At 42.9% G+C, this 21,998-nt stretch overlaps 1 protein-coding gene across 8 annotated transcripts in view; it reads left to right on the top strand.

Annotated features, from left to right (window-relative positions):
• The window catches only part of LOC148026960 (aminopeptidase M1-B-like), a 148,890-nt gene that overhangs the window by 104,319 nt on the left and 22,573 nt on the right, over positions 1 to 21,998 (top strand). For 7 of the 8 annotated variants that reach the window (XM_087691505.1, XM_087691512.1, XM_087691511.1 and 4 more), the window contains 9 exons: positions 15,593 to 15,793; positions 15,935 to 16,080; positions 16,212 to 16,314; positions 16,617 to 16,803; positions 16,882 to 16,975; positions 17,133 to 17,283; positions 17,344 to 17,448; positions 17,539 to 17,655; positions 17,759 to 17,872. In XM_087691505.1, the coding sequence (XP_087547631.1) occupies positions 15,602 to 15,793; positions 15,935 to 16,080; positions 16,212 to 16,314; positions 16,617 to 16,803; positions 16,882 to 16,975; positions 17,133 to 17,283; positions 17,344 to 17,448; positions 17,539 to 17,655; positions 17,759 to 17,872 (1,209 nt within the window). In that variant the 5' untranslated portion in view covers positions 15,593 to 15,601. The remainder of the gene's footprint in view (positions 1 to 15,592; positions 15,794 to 15,934; positions 16,081 to 16,211; positions 16,315 to 16,616; positions 16,804 to 16,881; positions 16,976 to 17,132; positions 17,284 to 17,343; positions 17,449 to 17,538; positions 17,656 to 17,758; positions 17,873 to 21,998) is intronic. The other variant, XM_087691510.1, reaches the window with a different exon arrangement.

Below are 21,998 nucleotides of genomic sequence, written 5' to 3'. Positions count from 1 at the left end.
AAGATTAAAGCATCTCAAAAGTTCACATCCTTGTGACAGACCTCCCCCTTGAAATCCCTACAATGGTCATTGATTGCATTGCATTGTGCCAAAAGAAAAGCATGGTGCACTAGAATTTCCATAATGCATCATAGTCAGAAGATTGGCCACTGTTGGCTAATCATGCTATCTGTCCCAAAGCTTATTGAAAATTTCCAGCCTGCATAAACATCAATTAATACACTGAGAAATAGTCTAGAATTGTTGCTAAAAACCCATTGGATGCATCCATAACTCATGTTTCTCAAGTGTTCTCACTTCAAAACCATAGTAAATCATATTCTTAGCATAAACCATGGTTGAAACTATCAATGGCATTTACTAACATACTGCTGTCCATGGAACTAGCTATAAACCATTGAAAACTGAGCATAATCTGATCACTTACTGATCTGAGAACTGATCATAAGCTGGTGCAAATGTGACCCCAAACTGATTTTAAAAACTGATCAGTAACTAATGCAAAACTTATCCCAAAATTGACAATAAACAGTTCTCAAACTGATAAGAAACTGATCAGAATTTGATTTCAAAACTGAGGCAAAAGCTTATGCCAAACCGATCATAAATTGATCTCAAACTAATGCAAAAGTATAGTCTCAGAGCCACGGTAACAACCATATTCATTTGCATTCATCGCACAATGATTAGTACAATGAGTAGTGACCTCATGGCAAATATACTGTCAGCATAGTACCTTGGATGCATGTTGAATACATTTGAGATCCACTACATATGAGAGCTATCCTCAACAGAGTGGAACTACTACCTCCCTCTTGAGCATCAAGTAATACCCCGGATCTGAGCCTCCTGAATTGAAGTCAGCTCTAACTGAAAGGCATCTAGGTAAAGCTACAATAATTGAGAATGATATGCCAAGTCATCCTCTTCCATCCAGTTTGTATCCGTTTGTGAATAATTTTGAAAATTCACCAAATATCTTGTGGAAACTTTATCTCTAACCTTTCTTTCTTTATGTGCCAAGATCTGCTTAGGTACTAAAATCTCATCTAGCTCCTCAATCTCAGGCTGAAATTCAGCTGACATATCTTTTGGCACATCACCATGAATAGGTCTCAACAAGTTGACATGAAAAGCATTGTGTATCCACCAATGTGGAGGTAATTTCAGCCGATATGCCACATCACTGATCTTTTTCAACACTTGAAGGGTCCATAGTATCTCATACTTAGTTTCGGATACAACCTCTCTCTTCCTTTCATCTTTTTCAGCCTTGTCTTTCAAAACATAGCAATACATAATTGCCCTCTGTAAACTGCAAAGCACGTCTATGGCAATCAACTGCCTTCTTTTGCTTTTCCTATGATCTTTGAAGTGCATACTTTATCTTTGCATAGGATGCATCTAAGTTTTCCACGATACGGTTAGCCTCAAAGATCTTATCCTTAGTTTGCAAGATAAGTAGTACCTTCTGTAAAGAAATATCCTAACACAGAAACATAAACAGAAACCGTACGACAAAGCATAGACTGATAGAAGAACACAGTTAGGGTTAGGGTAACTCAGAGACAATGAACACAGTGAATAAATGCAGTGATATAACTACTGAATAATATGATGCTCAAATTGCAAACACACTATGCAGTGAATGAATACTGAACCTCGAACTCCTGTATCTCAAGGATCAGGGCAGAGGTAATGAGTTGGAGAGTGTGTCGTACTCCGAACGGATCCTGAATCGCCGTAAGCCAGCCTCCGAATGTCGAACACTAGCAAACATAGCAGCGAGAAGCTAGATTTGATGCAGACAGCAGTGAGGAGAGAGAAAGACTAAAAACGCAGACAGCAGGTAAGAGAAAGACTAAAAATGCAGGCAGGACAACTTGCAGGAGAGAGAAAGACTAAAAACGTAGGCAGCAGGTGAGAGAAAGACTAAAAACACATGCAGGACAACCTGCAAGAGAGAGAAATACTAAAAACGTAGGCAACAGGCTGTGATGATGTGGTAGGCTGTATGGCAACAGGTCTGCATGGAAACAACAGTCGCTTGACTAGAATCAACTCCAAATTGCGTGAAGAGGGCTGGAAATTAGGTGCCAACTGATGGAGACAACAATGGATAGCTTCAACTGAGATGTCCTTTGCGAACAGAGTGTGGGCAGCAAGTTGAAACATTTGAAATCTGCAAAAACGAGATTGAACAAGAGTGGAGGGCTGGCTGCCTATTTATAGAAAATTAGGGTTCTAGATCCTCTCCCACTTAACTCTCTCAATCTGCTCCCCATTTTAGGGTTTTGGCTAAAATAAGCTGAAAATAAGCATGTTTTGGGGCTGTTTAAGTGGCTAAGTACATTTCTTAGCACAACACTTCTCTCAGGTCCAAATTAGGGTTTGAAAATTAGGCCAGCCTAAATTTTGATTTACCCCAAGGCATCCCATCCCAAAGCAAGCAAAGCATTGGACAAAGGGTGTACGTTGGCTGCCCAGTGGCCTACTAGGACTACAGAGGCAATGGTTATTTTACCAAGGGAGCTCAAGTGATCACCCTAGAGAGGCCAAGGCATCAGACCAAGGGCGCTCGTCGACTGCCCAAGGGCCTACCAAGTCCTGGCTGGATCCTAGAGTCGACCACTCCAAAAGACCGAAGAGGGATAAATGCGCACAAATGCATGCTTACATGAACAAAATGCCAATGCATGGGGTAATGCAAAGGGAGATGCAATATGCTATGTAACGGTGCCACTTGGACAGTGCCCTTGCAGGGGAATTATTCACTTGTCCAAGTGCCCTTTTACAATCATGTCATTCTGACAATGCGGATGAAGTTACAAATGTTCATAATACAATACAAAAGAATAAATGAATGTAATGTCTAAAAACTGTGAGCATCATCACTGTCAGGATCAAGAGTAGAAGCCGCTCCCTCTCAAACTAGAAGGGAAAGCAAGAGGGAAACACCCTCTCCCCGTCAAGTTGAAGAAGTAGGGGAGGGTGTACCCAAGCCGATCCTAGATAGCAGGTATTGAAGAACTGGCCGGTTGACTGCTTTGGTCAAAATATCTGCAAAATTATCTGATGATGGCACAAACTCTAGGCGAATAGTGCCTAGCTCAACCTGCTCTCTAGAAAAGTAAAAATGGACTCCCACATGCCGCATCTGTGGTGTGATGATTGGATTGCCTGCAAGGGCAATGGCACTTTGGTTGTCGCAGTAGACAACTGTGGGAGAGACACAAGGAAAATGAAGTGCCGCCAGTAAACTCCTCAGATAGATGGCCTCGGTGGTGCCATCGAAGAAAGCCCGGTACTTAGCCTCGGCCATGGAAGCCGCCACCGTCTCGTACTTACGGTCGGACCAAGAAACGGGAGCCGTGCCCAAGGTAAAGAGGTAGCTGCTATGGGAACGCCGGGTGTCAGGATCTCCTGCCCAATCAAAATCAGTGTACCCCTGTAAACATAAATCAGAATCATATGTCAGGCCATAAGAATAATTACACTGCAAATAACGCAACACACGAAGACATGCAATCCAATGTGACATCCTAGGTGTTGTGAAATACTGACTGACTGAGTATGCTAACTGAGTAAGATAAATTTGGCCTAGTGTGAATTAACCAAAGAAGTTTTCCTACAATAGAGCAATAGATACGTGCATGTGCCATTTCCATGTCTGTCCGGTTCCTACGCTCTACGACTCCATTTTGAGAGAGGGAGTTAGTAGAGGTGAGCTGACAAGAGATGCCATGCTTCTGTAGAAACTCGGTAAACTCGTGGGAGAGGAATTCACCACTGATATCACTCCTCATGCAACAGACACGACGACCAGTCTAGTTATGAACCAGCAACACCCAAGCATAAAAATATGTGAAAGCATCGGACTTATGTTTAAGAAAGTACACCCACATGTATCTAGAATGATCATCCACTATAAAAAAAAGAAGTACAGTGTGCCATTCAAGGCAACAGTGGATGTCGGCCCACAAAGATCAACATGAATCAATCTAAGAGGCGTCTCAGCTCTATGTGAGGTCTGCTGAGGAAATGGAGTATGATGCTGCTTTCTGTGCTGACAAGCTTTATAGACATCTCGAGCGAGCTTTAGGTGTGGAAGGCCCTCAACCAGCTTACGGCGTGACAACTCATAAAGTGAGTCATAACCAAGATGCTCTAAGCGAAAATGCCAAAGACACTCATTGTTCGTAGGCTCCCGAGATGTGGCGAAGGCCTAGAAGCTATGGAACACGGAGCCCTCGACTGTTGGCTCGGTCAAAAAGTGAGTCATGTGGTTTAGGCCGTTAGGTTGTGCCTCACCGCGAGCAATTACTAAACCAGTCTGAGAGTCAAGCATCTCGACTGTGGTCACTGTAAAGAAAACCGCTCGCCCCAACCGGCAAAGTTGCGGAACAGATAACAAGTTCACCCCAAGCTGAGGAACATGACATACATTGTCTAGCGTTGCCAAATCCGGACCCTTGTCAGTGGCAAAACTGAGGCAACCTTGATCTTGAATCTTGACCAAGGAGTTGTTTCCTACGCGGATCTGACTGGTTGCAGGGGCTTGGGAACGGCAAATGTTCGCTATAGGAGTCATATGATGTGTAGCTCCACTGTCCACAATCCAAACAGGAGCAGAAGTGCTTGGCTGTGACTAGTGGACCTCTGCAGTAACCTCATCAGGAGAGGCAACTCACAGATGTGGACGAGACTCGCATTTGATGTCTCTATGGAGACGATGTGGGCCTCTACAGACCAATTAGACAAGCCCTTTGGAGTTGAGAACGTTGTTAACTGAGATGGCTGAGATGTGGCAGTATGAGTCTGACCTTTAAACTGCCCCTTGCCATCACCCTGCCTCCCTTGCTAGGGGTTGCCCGACTGAGGGGCGGGGATTTGAGACTTAGGTTTTGGTGCTGTGCCTCTTGCCTTTGATCGACACTCGTTGTCAAAATGACCAGCCTTTTGACAATGTTGACTTGACAATACCTATTCTTTTTAGGTATATTCTACCACCCAAGATTGAGAGATTGGGATGTTCCTTGTGATTTCCCGGATGGATTTTGCTTTTGATTTTGATTTTGATTTTGATTTTGAGTGGAGGTTTGGTTTTGTTTTTCCTTCCCTTGTTGCCCTTTCTAAGAATGAGCAATAAGAGCCCCCTCTGAAGAGGAATTCATATGAAATTGATAGAACAACTGTGCGGAACGCAACAATTGACACTCAAATTCATAGAATGTAGGCATGGTAGGTTTTGAAACTATGCTTTTCACAAAATTGAAGTATTTCCTAGGGAGTTTGTTTAGGAACAATGTGACCTGATCATCAGAGGACTTAGGAGTCCCCGTAGTGGAGAATTCAGTGAGGAGATGCCGATACTCAGCCAACTTGACTTTCAAGTTATCCCGGTCAGTGATTTTGAAAAGCTGAAGCTCATGGTCAAGATTAATATGATAGGTCCTATCCTGAGCCGCGTAGCGGTCAGTCAAGTGTGTCCATCGCTCTGATGCTAAGTCAAAATGCTGAAACTGAGAATGAAACTCAGGCAATAAGCCTTGCATCAGCTCAACAATAGCGGAGGCATTCCTAGCCTTCCATGAGCGGACAACCTCGTATGGAACAAATGCGGGATCGGGTTGGGGTTCCAATCCCTGCACAAGATCTCGTAGGTTCTGGGAGTCAAGGACATGTCTCATCAAGTTCGACCAAGTAGTAAAGTTTGACCCATTAAAACGAGTCTTGTCATTAAGAAGTAGGTGGAACACCACCCGACAGAGGTAAGGATGAGGTCCTAAAGGACGTGTCTATGTTTCCATAACCCCTTGATGTGATGTGTAGTGCAACATAAGGTTTCTGAAATGGAAAAGTGAATGTTGTGAATGGAAGTGGAGAAGCAGGGAAGAATGTGGTGGGATGGGTGGTTTTGAAAATGTGGTGTGTGAGGTGCAGATGCATTTTATTCATTTTTAACATTTAATGATTGAAAATGAAAGTGTGAAGATGATGGTGCACCTGTCAAAAGATGACGTATTAGCGAGACAGTAGGGTTTGCAGGGAGGAATAGGGAGTAAACTCGGCAAACATGGAGAAGAGAAGAGAAGATAGAAGAAACTCCGATGAATGGAATGATGAAGTTCTGAATCATGGAGTGAATGTGATACAAGGGAACAAGGGTGCCGTAGCACAAGGAAGATGATGAAGACAGCCATGAATCACGAACTACAATGTTCTCTTGAAGGAGTGTGAGGGTAGTAGAGACTCGAGAGGTTGGAGAGAAAAGATGATGGACTGAATGAATCAGTCGTAAGGAATGAATGAGAGAGTGGCCTATAAATAGGCATGGCCAGTCTAGGATGGCACCCCTTTTTGGGGCTGCAAACTCTAAACGCAAAACGCAGAAATGCAAAAACGCAAATTGCGGGTGAAGGGTGTCCCCCTCTCAGGCCCAAAAAGGGGAACAAGAGAAGAGTGAGGTGGAGATGCAATGCTACATGCTGAAGAATGCTCATGCAGCAAGTGCCACTTAGACAGTGTCCCTCGTGGGGAAATTGTTCACTTGCCCAAGCACCCTACTACATAGATGATGAAATCATGCAATGCATAGGAGGAATGTCGAACTTTGTGTGGTGCCGAGAACCATAAGGATATGCCTGTACTCGATCTCGGGAGGTGGCTCCATGCTGACCAAGGGACGAAGGCAAGAAGAAGAGGAGAAAGAAGATGTAGAGGATCGTGAAGATCCAAGATTTCCACCAGAAAGGGAACTTGTAGTAAAGACCAGTAGACAGAGTGAATTGGAGAACCCGAAACACAACCTCGGGAGAGAAGCCACTAGCTCCGTGCATCCATGTTGGAAGGAATACGAAGGCCTTGTCACCAAGTCGGGGCTGAACCTTTGAGGTCCCGATCTAGATGGTACTTCAAGATCCTGGGTATCAGTAGAAGAGATGACTGGTCGAAGACAACCACCCCAAGAAAGTAGAGGATGGGTGAAGAGCTTCATGTGGAGTAGGTTTCCCCTCTGAGGTGGGAGATGGAGGGGTCCCCACTAAAGTCAAAGAAGTAGATGCTCAGAATAAGCAAGAGGTAGGCAACAGTCGCTGTCTCTCAATGGAGCAGACTGGGTAGCCGAAGAAGAGGAAGAAGTTGAGCAACCACTGTCTCTCGAAGGAGCAGACTGACAAGGAGACGGTATCAAACAATCATTGTCTCTTGATGGAGACAACTGCAGATCCAGAGGTCGTGGAAGCCAGTGTACTTGAAAATAAGTGGGAGAAGACTGCCGCCGGCATTGCGACGATCTCCAGGAGGTTGTAGCACCAATCGATCCTCCATGTGCTTGAAAGGACTTAGTGCGCATTGGATGCGTCTTATTGCTTTGAGCATAGTACTGTGATAGCCGATGTAGAACAATCTCTGTGGCCCAGAAAGGAGAGGTGGCACAAGGAGTGCTCGGTGGAAGGCGCGTGTACTCTGGAGGGGTGGGGAGCAAAGGTTGATGTCGACGGTCTTCGGTGGGATGACCGTTCGTGCCGCAGTAGGAACACCTAGTAGACTGGCAATCTGTCGGTGTTGAAGCCATGGATACCAGTGTGCCTTGCTGAAGAAGGAAGAGGTCAGCCACCATGAACCACGAACCGCAATGTCCGCCTCAAGGGGTGTAAGGGCAATATGAAGCACGAACCGCAATGTCTGCCTCAAGGGGTGGAAGGGTTGGAAGTGAGCTGCGAGTGGGAGGAGTGACCAGCAGTAAGAGGTTGCAACCAGTAAAAAAAAACGTAGGTGAGGAGAGAGAAAGACTAAAACGTAGGCAGGGCAGCTTGTAGGAGAGAGAAAGACTGAAAACGTAGGCAACAGATGAGAGAAAGACTAAAAACGCAGGCAGGATAGCCTGTAGGAGAGAGAGAGAGACTAAAAACGCAGGTAGGATAGCCTGTAGAAGAGAGAAAGACTAAAAACACAGGCAACAGAACTGTAATGATGTGGTAGGCTGTATGGCAGCAGGTCTGCACAGGAACAACAATCGCTTGGCTGAAATCAGATCCAAACTGCGTGAAGAGGGCTAGAAATCAGGTGCCAACTGATGGAGACAGCAATGGACAGCTTCGACTAAGATATCCTCCGCGAACGGGGACCTGAAATCTGCAAAAATGAGATTTTGATGCAGCGGAAGAAGAAGAGAAGTAGATGCCGAATCCACCACTGGTCTTTGCCTTCACTGGAGTGGGGGATCTTTGCCACTGTTTGAGCAGAACCGGCTCTGATACCATGTCAAAAGATGACGTACCAGCGAGACAGTAGGGTTTGCGGGGAGGAATACATAGTGAACTCGACAAACATGGAGAAGAGAAGAGAAGAGAGAAGAAACTTTGATGAATGGAATGATGAAGTTCCGAATCATGGAGTGAATGTGATACAAGGGAACAAGGGTGCCGTAGCACAAGGAAGATGACGAAGATAGTCACAAACCACGAACCGCAATGTCCTCCTGAAGGGGCGTGAGGGTAGTGGAGAGGCTGGAGAGAAGAGGTGACAAACTGAATGAATCAGCCGTAAGGAATGAATGAGAGTGTGGCCTATAAATAGGCATAGTCAGTCTAGGATGGCGCTCCTTTTTGGGGCTGCAAACCCTAAACACAAAACGCAGAAACGCAAAAACGCAAACTGCGGGTGAAGGGTTTCTTAACAGCACCATGCAATGAAGAAAAAGGAACACCAAATTCATTCTGATTTTGTGAAGTAGATTGAAAAGAAGGAAGATTAGAAGAAGAGGTACGTGGCTTTTTCTTATAATCCCCACGAGGTGTGTTAACATACAAGAATTGGTCCTCAAGAGGACCTTTTCTGTAGTAAACAGACCGGACTTTTTCTTCCACAGGATCTCTACCAGAATATTGCAAAGTAGAAGAGGTAAAAGAAGGAACAAAAGACGAATCTAAAGTACCTTGCACCGGAGTGGATGGAAGAGGATGAAAGAAAGGAACATACTCCGGGTCTTGTTTTCCAAGAGGGGGGACCTGTCCCTGATGGAGGTCTTGACAGCCCTACAACATCATCAGATTTATGCACAACATGTGAAGAGAGAAATTCATGCATACCTTCATTTAAAAACTTTTCTTGAAGGGCAATCCTTCGATCAAGCTCCTCAATCTTCTTTCATCGATAAGCTATGATCAGTTTGTATTCTTTAGAGGTTAGCTTGTCTAGCTTTTCTTCATGTAATTAGAAGTGTCTTCCACCATGTCGGAACTTTGTGGAGCAAGCTGATGGGCCCACTCTCGCTCAGTTCTCAGCATAGTTGATTCTGGAGACTGAATCGGTGTTGTTGTGTTCGAAGTCATTTGAATCTATTGCTGTTCTTGCTTCTTGTGTAGAGCTTTCAGATCAAAGGCCTAGGTTTCTCAGAGAGTACCAGGCTCTGATACCATGTAAAGAAATACCCTAACATAGAAACATAAACAGAAACCATACGACAAAGCACAGATTGATAAAAGAACACAGTTTGGGTTAGGGTAACTCAGAGACAATGAACATAGTGAATAAATGAAGTGATATAACTATTGAATAATACTATGCTCAAACAGCAAACACACTATGCAGTGAATGAATATTGAACCTCGATCTCCTGGATCTCAAGGATTAGGGCAGGGGTAATGAGCTGGAGAGTGTGTCGTACTCCGAACAGATCTCGAATCGAAGCAAGATAGCCTCCGGATGTCGAACACCAGTAAACGCAACAGTGAGAAGTTGGATCTGATGCAGACAGCAGTGAGGAGAGAGAAAGACTAAAAACTCAAGCAGTAGGTGAGAGAAAGACCAAAACGTAGGCAAGACAGCCTGCAGGTGAGAGAAAGACTAAAAACGTAGGCAGGACAGCCTGCAGGAGAGAGAAAGACTAAAAACGTAGGTAGCAGGTGAGAGAAAGACTAAAAACGCAGGCATGACAGTCTGCAGGAGAGAGAAAGACTAAAAACGTAGGTAGTAGGACTGTGATGACATGGTAGACTGTATGGCAGTAGGTCTGCACAGGAACAACAGTTGCCTGTCTGGAATCAGCTCCAAACTACTTGAAGAGGGTTGGAAATCAGGCGCCAAGTGATGGAGACAGCAATGGACGGCTTCAGTTGAGATGTCCTCCGCGAACGGGGTGTGGGCAGCAAGCTTAAACACCTGAAATCTGCAAAAACGAGATTGAACAAGAGTGGAGGGCTGGTTGCCTATTTAAAGAAAATTAGGGTTCTAGATCCTCTCCCACTTAACTCTCTCAATCTGCTTCTCATATTAGGGTTTTGGCTAAAATAGGCCGAAAATAAGTATGTTTTGGGGCTGTTTAAGCGGCTAAGTGCATTTTTTAGCACAACACCTTGCCACCTTGCTACCCTCAACCACCTCAAATGGAGCTTTGCCAGTGGAACTATGCACTATATTGTTGTAAGCAAACTCAACTAAGGGCAAATATTGCTCCCACTATGTCTTGTGGTCTGAGACATAGCATCTCAAAAGATCTAACACTATGGAATTTTCTTCCTCAAATTGACCATTTGTCTGTAGATGGAAGGATGATGAGAATTTCAGCGTAGTACCCATATTCTCAAACAATTCCTTCCAAAATAAATTGGTTTGCCCTATCACGATCTCTGGAAGGAGACGACAAACAACTGAAAAGTTACTCACTTCGAGACTGATGAGATTACCAGCAGGCTTGATGGCTTGCTTTAGGGACAACTTGCTTGATTGACGAATTGCAGACTGATAATCTGCACAGTGTTTGAAGGCACATCGTGAGATCTATTGCACAAGTGCAGTCGAGCACAGCCTGATTGCATAACACATGTAGTCTACACGTAGGCCTTGAGGACAGAGAGAAACTTTGAGACAGCTAGTCAGGGTTGAGAACAGATCTTGTAGCCAACACACACACACAGAGTTATTATGGCTAATATGTAGGCATCAAGTGGTATTGATGTGGCTTTTCTTGATCAGAAAATTGGGCATGGGGATGAGAAAGAATCGGTTGAGTCAGATGGTGACTTTTTGGCTGAGGATTTTGGTCAATTTATGGAAGGGGATGAGATGGGAAAACGCTGTAAGATGACGGTTGATGAACCGGTTTTGTGTGCTCCAGATTTACCTCAGCAAGGTGTTTGTGTTTCTTGCTCACAAATTGACGAGCCTTTCCAATTCATGCTTGCTACTGCCAACAATTTTATGTTTGATTATGTTCATGCTAATGAGGGTAAAGCGAGCTCTTTACCGGAAGGGGATCATGTGGTTGTTGTCATGGGAACTGACCTACTTTTATAGCAGATTGCTGCCTTTCATGAGAGGGCAGCCATCCTTTATTTTATGGGTAGGACTCCTTTGATTGATTGGATTCGTGCTTGACTGCAGTCCTTGCTTGTGAGTGATGATGCGCGTCATAATGATGTTCTTGGGCAAGTGCAGGCTCCTCTCATCGAAGAGATTTATGATCGATTGAAGTGGTTTTTTGAGGTTCTTTTTCATACTTCGGATGTGCGTGCTTGCATTATGCAATGTACTTTTTTGTTTTTGGATGGTCAGCTAGTCCATATGGTCCCATGGAGGTCCGTAGCAGAATTTTAGGAGGTTCTTTGGTAGGCTTGCCCAATCTGGGTGAAGGTAGTTAATTTTCCTGCATATCTTTGGAAACTTCTTTCTTTGGTTTTGAGATCCCTTGGTGAGGTGTTGGTGGGGCCCCATTTGGCCTCTCGTAATAGGAAAAAGGCTTGTATGCTTTGGGCCACTGGAAAACCTTGGCCTACTAAAATTTGTTTTGAGGTCCCTGGGTTGCAGACGTTGGTTTTTGAGCTCCAATGGGGGACATTTGTTGGACACTGCTTTCAATGTGGCCAATTGGGCCATTTTATTTCCGAATGTGATAGTAGCCCTGAGGTTTTGCAATGTTCTTTGGACCCTGACATGGATATGCAAGAGCAAGATCCCCAGCCTTTGACTCACTGACAAGATGTTTCTCCTCTTGTGCCTCTTGCCCTGCGTGGACATGATAATGGAAATGAGGATGTTTTCCAAGTTGGTATTGAGCGTGAGTCACATTCAGCTGGTCAGCATCTGCCTCCTCAGGATGATTCCTGGCTCACAGTGGTTAGATGCAATGCTCGACAAGAATCTCATTCGACTCCTGCTTACCCATCTCCTTATCCTATTACTCAAACTTTTCAACGCAGAGGTAGGGGTTTTTACATGAAATCTCAATCTTCGTGTGCACTTGCAGTTGGTGTGGTTGATAGAGGTGCTTCTGATTCTACTTTGTGCTTTGATGCTCGTGGGAGGCTTTTACCCCCTCGTGATATTTTCCGTTCTCAGCAACGGCAGTTACCTTCTCGTGCTTCGATTGCTAGTTTGCAGAGGGCGGATCTTGTGGATGTGCTCTGTAATTAGATGGAGAGATTTTAGACTGCTAAAGCTTCATATGTTAAGGGGAAAGTTGTGATTTAGTAGTTTTATCTCTTTTTGTTTATCATGAGACTTGCTTTATGGAATGTTAAAGGCATTTCTTCTGGTAGTAAGTAGTATCGGTCGTGGAGAATTGTTTTTGTTGGTAATTGGGATGTTTTTTGTGTCATGGAGTACAAACAACATGCTTTGCTAGGTTCTTCTTATGTATATGAGGATTATACAGTGTTTTTTAGTGGATTGGTTCCACATAAATCTGGAGTTATGTTGGCTGTTTGTTCTTCCTTGCAACCATCCTTGGTTTCTCAGGAAGCTCGCGGCAGATTTTTAATGTTGGAAATTATATATGAGGGTGAGGTTTTGTGGTTGGGTGGTGTGTATGCTCCTTCTAAACGCCGTCAGCTTTGGGATGACTTGCATTGCCTTTCCATGGCTTGTCAAGGTTTTGTTATGAGTGATTTTAATGTATGCGTGTATGTGGATCAGGTGACCTCACTTCACTCGGTCATGGATGGTCTTGAGCGTCGAGCTTGGGATGCACTGGCAACTGTATCTTTGAAACAAGACATGGTCTTGGATGCATCCTTCACAGTCTGGATATACTTATCGTTCTCTTCAGTATCCAGATACTTGGGCCAAATTTGATAGGATATACATTTGTCAGAGCGATTCTTTTCTTCCAGTAGTGATTGATATGTGGGTGGACCAATAGCATGTCTTGTCAGATCACTTTCACTTGGTATTGAAATTGACTCATAGACCAGTTCATGCCTTTAAGGCTTTGCTTGCTCATTTGCCTTTGCGTTTCAGTCAGTCCTTTTTGTTGCAAAATGAGTTTTTAGAGTGTATCCAGCAATTGATTGCTTCTTTTAGCTCAAGGGTTTTATTAGGGGTTATGGAAGCATGGTGCTTTTTTAAGGGATAATGCATGTGAGTTGTTCCGATAGTATGGTATTCAGCATGCTTCTTCTTTAAGAGCTGAATTACAGCATTCACAAACTTTGTTGGCTCACTCGTTGTCTCTGTATGAGTTAGGGGGTACTACTGATGACTTGGTTACATGCATTGAATGGTTGAAATGTAGAGTTCAATCTCTTCAAGAGGAGGAATATGCTAAATACAAATTGCTGGCCCTAGCAGAAGTTTTGCATGATAATAATTGTCAATCTCATCAGTTCTTTACTTGTTCACGCCAGAAATATGCTCGGGAAAATATTGTGCATTTATTGGATGAGCAAGGTAATACGGTTATTGAACTTGCCTCCATCATTCAAATGTGCATTGACTATTAGAAATCTTTGTTGGGTCCATAGGAGATTCTTTCTGATGCTATTCTCTTTGCTCGTGGATATATTTGTGACTTGGTTAGTAATCAAGTTAAGCCTGAATGGGTTGATGTGATGGAGGCTGATATCTGAAAGGCTGAAGTGGCGGATGTGCTGTCCCATTTACCATGTAGGAAAAGCCGTGGATGGGTTTCCTAATGAGCTATTTTCAGTCCATGTTGAGCAGCTTAAGGACCCATTAACTCGTCTGTGTTAGCAAGTTTGGAATTCTGGTTTGATGCCTTGAGATTGGAAGACTGTAGTGATTTAGTTGTTGCCCAAGGTTTCTTCTCCGACCTCCTTGAAATAATGGAGACTCATTTCTGTTATGGGTTCTATGTATAAAATCTTTTCTAAAATCATTGCCAAGAGATTGTAGAAAGTATTCCCGTACTTGGTTCATCCACGTAAATATGGTTTCATTAAGGGACACAATATCATGCATAACATTTTGAATGTTCAACTTGGGATTGATTATGTCAAAGCCTTTGGCTAGTAGGTTGTTATGCTTCAATGTGATCTTGAAAAGGCATTTGATGAAGATAAATGTGTATGTGCTCTCTAACTCCACTTTTGTTAATTACCGAAGCATTGTATGATGTGATCCTAGTGATGATTAGATGTTATATCTCAAACTCTTGAAAAACTAGTTGTTCTTGGCAAATCTAGTGTCAATAGCAACTATGCTTTGATACCATATGATGATTTGAGCTTTGATATTGTAAATGAGAACATTAGGGCTAACAAAGAAACAACATGACTAACAGATGAGTGTTTAGTGAGTGGAATGGCATGATGCACTACGTAAACAAGCAAGAGAATGGATGCAGAGCATGGGGCCAGAGGCAATGTAGGTGAAGTGGAGGTGGAGGCTTGAAGTGGTGTGGAAGAGAAACCCTAACAGGTCTCTATCTTTCTAGGAGTGGGCAGCAGGCAGCCAGGCTGAAGGGGAATTGATGGAGCTCTTTATGATGCCAAAAATAGGAGGAGGTTGTGTCATAAAAAAAGGGATCTTGGATAACATCACCAATGATGAAACAATAGTGTCCTCCTGGACAGCAGTCAGGGGCAGCAGGATGTGGTATTTGAAGGGCGGGCGGGCTTAGGGGCAACAAACTTTAAGACATGGTAGTGGCAGGAGTGATCAGCAGGCAGCAGACTTGTGTTCTAGCAGGAGAGGTGGACAGCACCGTGAAGGCTAGCAGCTTGATCATTGGGGCAGCACGGCTGTGCTTTCACCCACAACAGTCCTTGCACACACTCCAAGGGGTCACTGGGGCAGAAAGGGCTGCGTTTTGATCAGAAACAGTAGTACCTGCATTCTTGGGGTGCTGTGACAGCAAGAGAGGCATGGATTGAGGGTGATCGATGTCAAGGGATGCTAATGGTGAAGGCTTAAATGATGGCACAAAAGATGGTGATAAAACGACGGGGGTTGGGGACAAAACATAGCCTTGTTTCTGATCTGTTTTGTAGAACTTTTTGAGTCAGTTGTCCTACCAAAAACTTGCTAGTTTCTATAAAGCCAAATAAACTGTCCAAATATTAAGGCCTTAATTTTTGTACCTTTACAGGTTTGTATATGTGTAGGCCATAGTTTGTGCCATCTTGTTCTTAACAAAACTTTCTGAAATTTATGCATTCAAGATCTACATACCCTTGGTGCATATCTTCCTTTGCTTCCACATAAGCGTCCTGACAACACTGGGCAGTGTTTGCCTTGGCAAACCTAGCTTAGTCTATAGTGAATATCTTATTAAGCTTGCTGCATTTGAACCTATCATACCTAACTTTGCTATAGTTCAAAACTTATGTAGTTTTTTGTATTTGAACCTAAGGTTTGAGCAATGAGGCTGTGCAAGCAAGTGCTTCCTAACTGCTATGATTTAGAGCTATGGGTAGATCTGGAGACTTGCAAGTTTGAAGGCAAATTGCAGATCAATGTGGATATCATGGAAAGCACTTCCATAATAGTTCTCAATTTGGCTGATCTTACTATTGACAAAGAATCAGTTTGCTTGAAGTGGGACTCAGGAGAGGTATGATTTTAACTGCTTAGACCTTCTAAAAATTGTATTTTCTACTTACAGATTTTATTTAACATGCATGTAAAGTTCTTAAATTTCTCCATTTAGACTTCTATTTTATTGGTAAACTTTTATAAGGTGACTTATGTGCAGGTCATCCATGCAACAACAAGCACAATTGATCAAGATAATGAGCTCTTGGTCATCCAGTTTGCTACAGTTTTACCAGTTGGTAAATCGATTTTATGCCTTGACTATCATGGCATTCTCAATGAGAAACTTGATGGTTTCTATAGAAGGTAATAGAGATACCAAAAACTGCACTGTAGCAACCTTATCATTTATCAGACATAAATCAATATAATGGTAGTTATTTGCACACTTATTGTAACTTAGGACTACATTTTGTTTAAAATGGTTTCTTCTACAGCACTTACGAAATTGAAGGTGTAAAAAAAGAAATGGCAGTGACTGTTTTTGAGCCAGCTGATGCTCGTAGGTGTTTCCCTTGTTGGGATGAGCCTGACTTTAAGGTACTTAATCTAAATAGGAGATAATTTTTTGCTGCCTTATAGTCCATAAACAGTATCAATACATTATCAACAGACATTTATTGCATACAAACCACTATAAAGGCTAGTTTTTGATGGAGCCTCATTTATGCTGTTGATTCTTTTGGAGGTCAAATAGTTGCACAAATTTTCTCAAACCATTTTGCTATTTAAGTGTATCAAAAGATGGTAAAATTCTTGTATTTCTGCCCAATCTGAAACTTTTGAAGGGCAAGGTAGCATGTGGAATGTTAGTCCCTGATCTAACCATTTATAGATAGTAGTCTTCCTTCAAGTTCAAGGTACATGTGCCATCAGATCGCATGGTGTTGTCGAATATGCCTGCTGTCCAGGAGTTTACTACGGGAAACACAAAGATTGTGGAATTTCAAAAGTCTCCTCTGATGTCAACTTATGTAGTTGCCATTGTGATTGGAGAATTTGAATACATGGAGGCTTTATCAGAAGATGGTCAGTGTCTTCTACAGGGTCTCACAATAATAACACTCATAATTTTTCTGTAATGATATCATAAATTAATTTTTGCAGGTGTTATTGTGCGGGTTTACACACAACCTGGTGAGCTACACAAAGGCAAATTTGGATTTGATGTGATGTTGAAATTGCTTCCTTTCTATGCTGAGTGAGTAGCACCGGTTTGTTTAAGTTGTAAGTCATAGAACAAGAGAACTGTGTACACTAATTGTACTGACTCACCATATTCTCTTTTGTTGTATCTACATAATAGTGTAATGAAATGTTAAGTATCTAGTCAGTTGAAAATATACATTTTATCTTAGGTACTTTCAATCTCACTATCCTCTTCCAAAGCTGGATATTGTGTCAGTCCCAATGTTTAAAGCTGGCGCACTAGAGGAATTTGGTCTGATAGTCTTCAGAGATGTAGCGTTGTTTGTAGATGACAGTTCTTCAGCTTCGCAAAAGCAAGAGGTAATATTTTTTCCCCAGAAATATTATGATATTCGTATCAGATGATTTACTATTTTGCAGGTAGCAATAAATGTGGCACACGAAGTGGGGCACATGTGGTTTGGTAACATTGTCACACTGGAATGGTGGACACATATCTGGCTTAATGAGGGCATGGCTACTTGGGTAAAACTTTGGATTATACAGAGGGAATTAGCATTTTTAACAATAACACAATGAACTGTAATAGCTGATGTTTTCTAGAAAGTGTCACAGATTAGCTATATGGCAGTCAATTATCTCTTTCCGCAGTGGAACATCTGGATGGACTTTCACAAAGAAATCATGCATGGTTTGAAATTGGATGCTTATGAAGAGACTCATCCTGTTGAGGTATAGACAGACAGGCAGGTTGCTTAATTGTCTCATGTTAGATTTTCATTTATTAAGTGATGTGTATAGAACCCAAGTCTTTTATTACTTACTGTGTTCATAGGTGGAAGTAGTCCATGCTCGTGAGACTATGGAAGTTTTTGATGCTATTGGATATTGCAAAGGTGCTTCGATCATTTATATGCTGCAACATTACCTTGGTGTGGAAGATCTTCAGGTGCATTTTTGCAAATGGAGAAGATTAGTCTGATATGTTTGTACCTTAATCTGGCTATTCAGCTAAAACTAGTGCTAATCTTTTGAGTTCCTCTGCTGCCTGCTTGTGACTTGCTTGCTGTAGAAGTCTACATGGCCCCCTTGGGCGGCATATCCGCTTGCACCTTTTCCTTCCCTGTTCTGCCATCCTCCATCTCCTTCACCTTCAGTATCTCCCCCTCTGCTGTTGCATGACAGTCTCTCAGTGACTGTTATTTGCTGTGGAAGGAATGACCATGGTACCTAAGGACACTTTGGGTCTCCTAATAGCTTTCTTGTGTCGAGCAAGAAAGTACACTTTTGTGTACAATTGAGTCTCGAAAAGTGGCAAGCACCACACTTAGTTCAAAGAGAGTCAGAGAGAGGGGGAGTGTAACTCAACCCCTCTACCCATAAGGTAAAATCTTACCCCCTTGGAAAACAATGCCATATCGGATGTATGACACTTGAAGTCATTGCATTCATCTCTACCCTATTTAAGCTGTAGGAAACCACGTGACTTATCGAGTGCACCTTGCCATGTCGTTGAAAGAATGCCCTCCCACTTCCCTCTATAGAAGACATTCTTTAGTTTTTTAATGACCTAAACACACTTAAGTGAGACATATAAAATCAGCTCCCTTAATTATTCTTGTTAGCGCCAATTCCTGTATGCAACATAAGCATTGACACAAAAGCATTACAAAGTAATCTTTATTCCAAATTAGGAATTGAAAAACATTTGATCCATGACCACAAAACGTTGCCCATTTTGGATGGGGTAGTATAACTCTACCATCCAATGCTGGCAGCCACCAAACCATTGCTAACTATTATGGGGATCTTCCAAAGTCCACAGGGCTTGCAGAATGCCACCCCCTTCATCTGCATTACGGTAATTACTAACTAGAGCCTCGCTGGTTACCACAACCCTTAGCAAAGTGGACATTTCTATGGAGAGACCTCTTGGCAGTGGGCCCAGTCCTAGCACCTGTACTAGACATTGGTTCTTGATAAGGCAATCCTGCAGGATGCTTAGGGATAGCTATCCTTACAAAACTTTGTACCATTTGATGTACTGGTGGTAGAAGAGGTAAAGGGGGTGAAGGAGTCATGCTCTCTACCAGGGGCCGGAGTGCCGTAGGAGTCGCACTATCCACAAATTGTTGGGTTGGAGCAAGAGACACTGCACTTGTAGTTTGTAGATATGCTTGGTAGCTAGAGTATGCCTTTTTGGGGCCATAATTCCCAAGTGTGTGAGCAGCAGGATTTCTTGAAAAGAAGGGGTTAGGGGGATAGTGAAGAGGAGTTTGAGTAAGTATGGAAGGATGTAGAGGTCAATGGAATCTGGCACGAGGTAAGTGATGAGAAGGGTGGATGAAGACATTGAAGAAGCCTTCACACTCAAACTCTCATGAATTCATATCATCTAGGAGGAATTCTCCCTTTCTTGAGTATGCCCCTATCTCCTCATATTGTTTCAGGGCACTGCGAGGGGGGGAGACGGTTTCACTTTTAGCATTTGTGGCTTACATTGTCAATGATTTCAAGAGGGGTCTGTTTTAAGATGTTGAGGCGATAAGCATGGTGATGCTTTCTTTGGCAAGACCATCTTTATGTCATGAAAAAAGTGAAAAAGAAAAGAAAAAAGATTTCAACCAAAAAGAGGTTCAGAGTCACCCAATCCAATGCCAGTGCTGCGGGTGGGCATCACAATGCGATGGGCGGCATTCCTTTTGCGACTCATGGCCAAGATGGTGACCAAGGCATAGACCTTTGCATACTTGGTAACGAGGCTATGAAGGCTTTCTTGACGCCATTGGGCTGCACACGAGGAGTAGTCGTTTGCTTGAAGGAAAGATTTCTTGAGAGGTCACCCATCCCGGTAGCGTCATCACCCAAGTTCGCTAAACCACGAAGTGACCATCCACCAAGCCAGTCCTTATTGTGCCCTATACTACAAAGATAATTTTTATAAGCTTGTTTTGGAGGAGAAAAAGTACTTTCCACCTATGAATTTGCATAAAACTCTTCATTAGTAGTTACTACTATCCACATTATGAAGACATTGTTGGAGCTAGTGGCAAAAATAGAGGAGTATTTTATCGCATGAACTTTGGGTATATCACACACATCATAAGCAAAGGATGGGAATCTCTACGTTTGAGTGGCCCATGGAGTGTATGGAGGTGTAGCATAAGCAAAGGATGGATATCCGCACGTGTGAGTGGCTATATCCACGTGTGAGTCGCTGTAGATGCATGTATAGGGGGGAGTGAGGGGGATACTCAGCACAACCATCCCAAGAGAGAAAGATGTGCCCACTTGTGGGTGTGTGCAAGGTACGATGTTTATGGATAACATTCTTGAGAACAGAGTATTGGGGGATAGAGTGGCATTCACCTATGGGTAGCTATAGCAACTAGAATATAAAAGAAAAATGTACTGGGAAGAGAAACAAAAGATCCTTATCCTGTTGTACTTGATACAACTGTAGAATTTAAACCTATCTATTAAAAGAAAACGAAAGAGAATGTAAGTGATCATGAGAAGAGGGAGAAGATTGTGATTGATTAGCACCAATAACCTTCTCATATGAAACAAAAGGTAATGTAGCAAGTATACATGTAGACGTATGTCTACCTCTAGAGCCTCCTCTATGGACATTGACATACACAGACCAATTGTGGTTTCCATGGTGACTTAGATCAGGATACTATGCACCAAAAAGAGCAACAAAGAAGGTTTTTTGCTCATATGCATCAAAAGGATTATATGAACCTAGCACCGGATTTGGCTGTAAGTAACAAGGGCTCGCTAGTTGTCCCTAAGTAGGAATGTCCAACTGACCTTGATTGATGTGAATACTTCGTAGAGTTCTGAAAGAGGTGTGTAGTAGGGCCATCTTTTATGCAAATACTTTGTCAATTCTATGTCCAACATCCACTCTATATCTGTGGAAGAAGAAGATACATTGTTCCTCCCCATTGAGTCCATAATGCCTCCTCAAGGCCTATAATGAAGAATAAATTTGAATAGGTACCATAGCTTCCCAAGAGGAAGGTGTTGCAGCCATTGTGAGTTGATTATGTGCTGCTCATGTATCCCACACAAACCAAGTCTTCACAATAGCTGCACGATACTCTTCAATAGCACTGGGTTTGATACCATGTGAAAATATGCTAGGGTTGGTGCTAAGAATAATAGAATGTAAGAACATGACTAAAACACAATAACTCAGACAAAATTGGAAAAACACAAAATAAAGAAGAAGAAACTTTGATGAAGTGAATGAATGCTGAAAGTAAAATGGTGTATACAAAATGCTCAAAGGCAAAGCTCTCCAACAACAAATGGCTCTTGCGGGAGTGGGCTGAGGGAGGTGTCAGAGTGTGGCGTCCACCAAAGATGGATCCACAGTGTTGCAACCATGAGCCGGAATTAAGAGAAGTGGGCAGCAGCAAAAGCACAGCTAATGTTGGAGCAGTGCATAATCTCCAGGAGCTATATAGGAGCAGAGTGGCTGATCAGGCTGAAAATGCAGCTGTCTGCCAAGGCTGGATGAGCAGGGCGGCAGCTGGGAATAGCCAATCAGAAGGGAGTAGTTGAGAGGCTGTCCAATGTGCAGTAGAGGTGACCAGCAGGCAGGCAATAGTCTGTGGGGAGTAAAACAGAGGCTGAAACTGGTTGGGGAGCAGTAAGAGATGATGACACCAGCAACTTGGGAAAAATACAATCTGTAGGAGCCTCCATAAGGGTAGATGAGAGCTGAGGATGGCCGTGCCAGTAGCTGGAAGAAGCAGACTGAGTGGGGCAAGCTGAATTGAATGAGAGGATTGTTTCTATGTTATGAAGCATATTTTCTCTCTATTTTCTAAGTTAAATTCTTATGGTTTATTACATGTAGATGTGTAGGTGGTTGCTTCTATGCTATGAAACATTATTCCTAGGCCATGTGAAATGTAATCTAGATATCACAAAGTGATCTAAACATCTAGAAGAGCAAAGCAAAGTGTTCATGTGATTATTAGAAACTATGTATACAATATACGAGGTATCACAGCATTCTATTGATCATGACTGAGTCATGTGTAGGCCCGATAGTCAGC

The sequence above is a fragment of the Lygodium microphyllum genome, chromosome 13 (assembly GCF_053477565.2).
Source record: "Lygodium microphyllum isolate KBCC chromosome 13, Lygodium_microphyllum_v1.1.10, whole genome shotgun sequence".
Classification (NCBI taxonomy): domain Eukaryota; kingdom Viridiplantae; phylum Streptophyta; class Polypodiopsida; order Schizaeales; family Lygodiaceae; genus Lygodium; species Lygodium microphyllum.
This window is presented reverse-complemented; position numbering and strand designations above follow the sequence as displayed.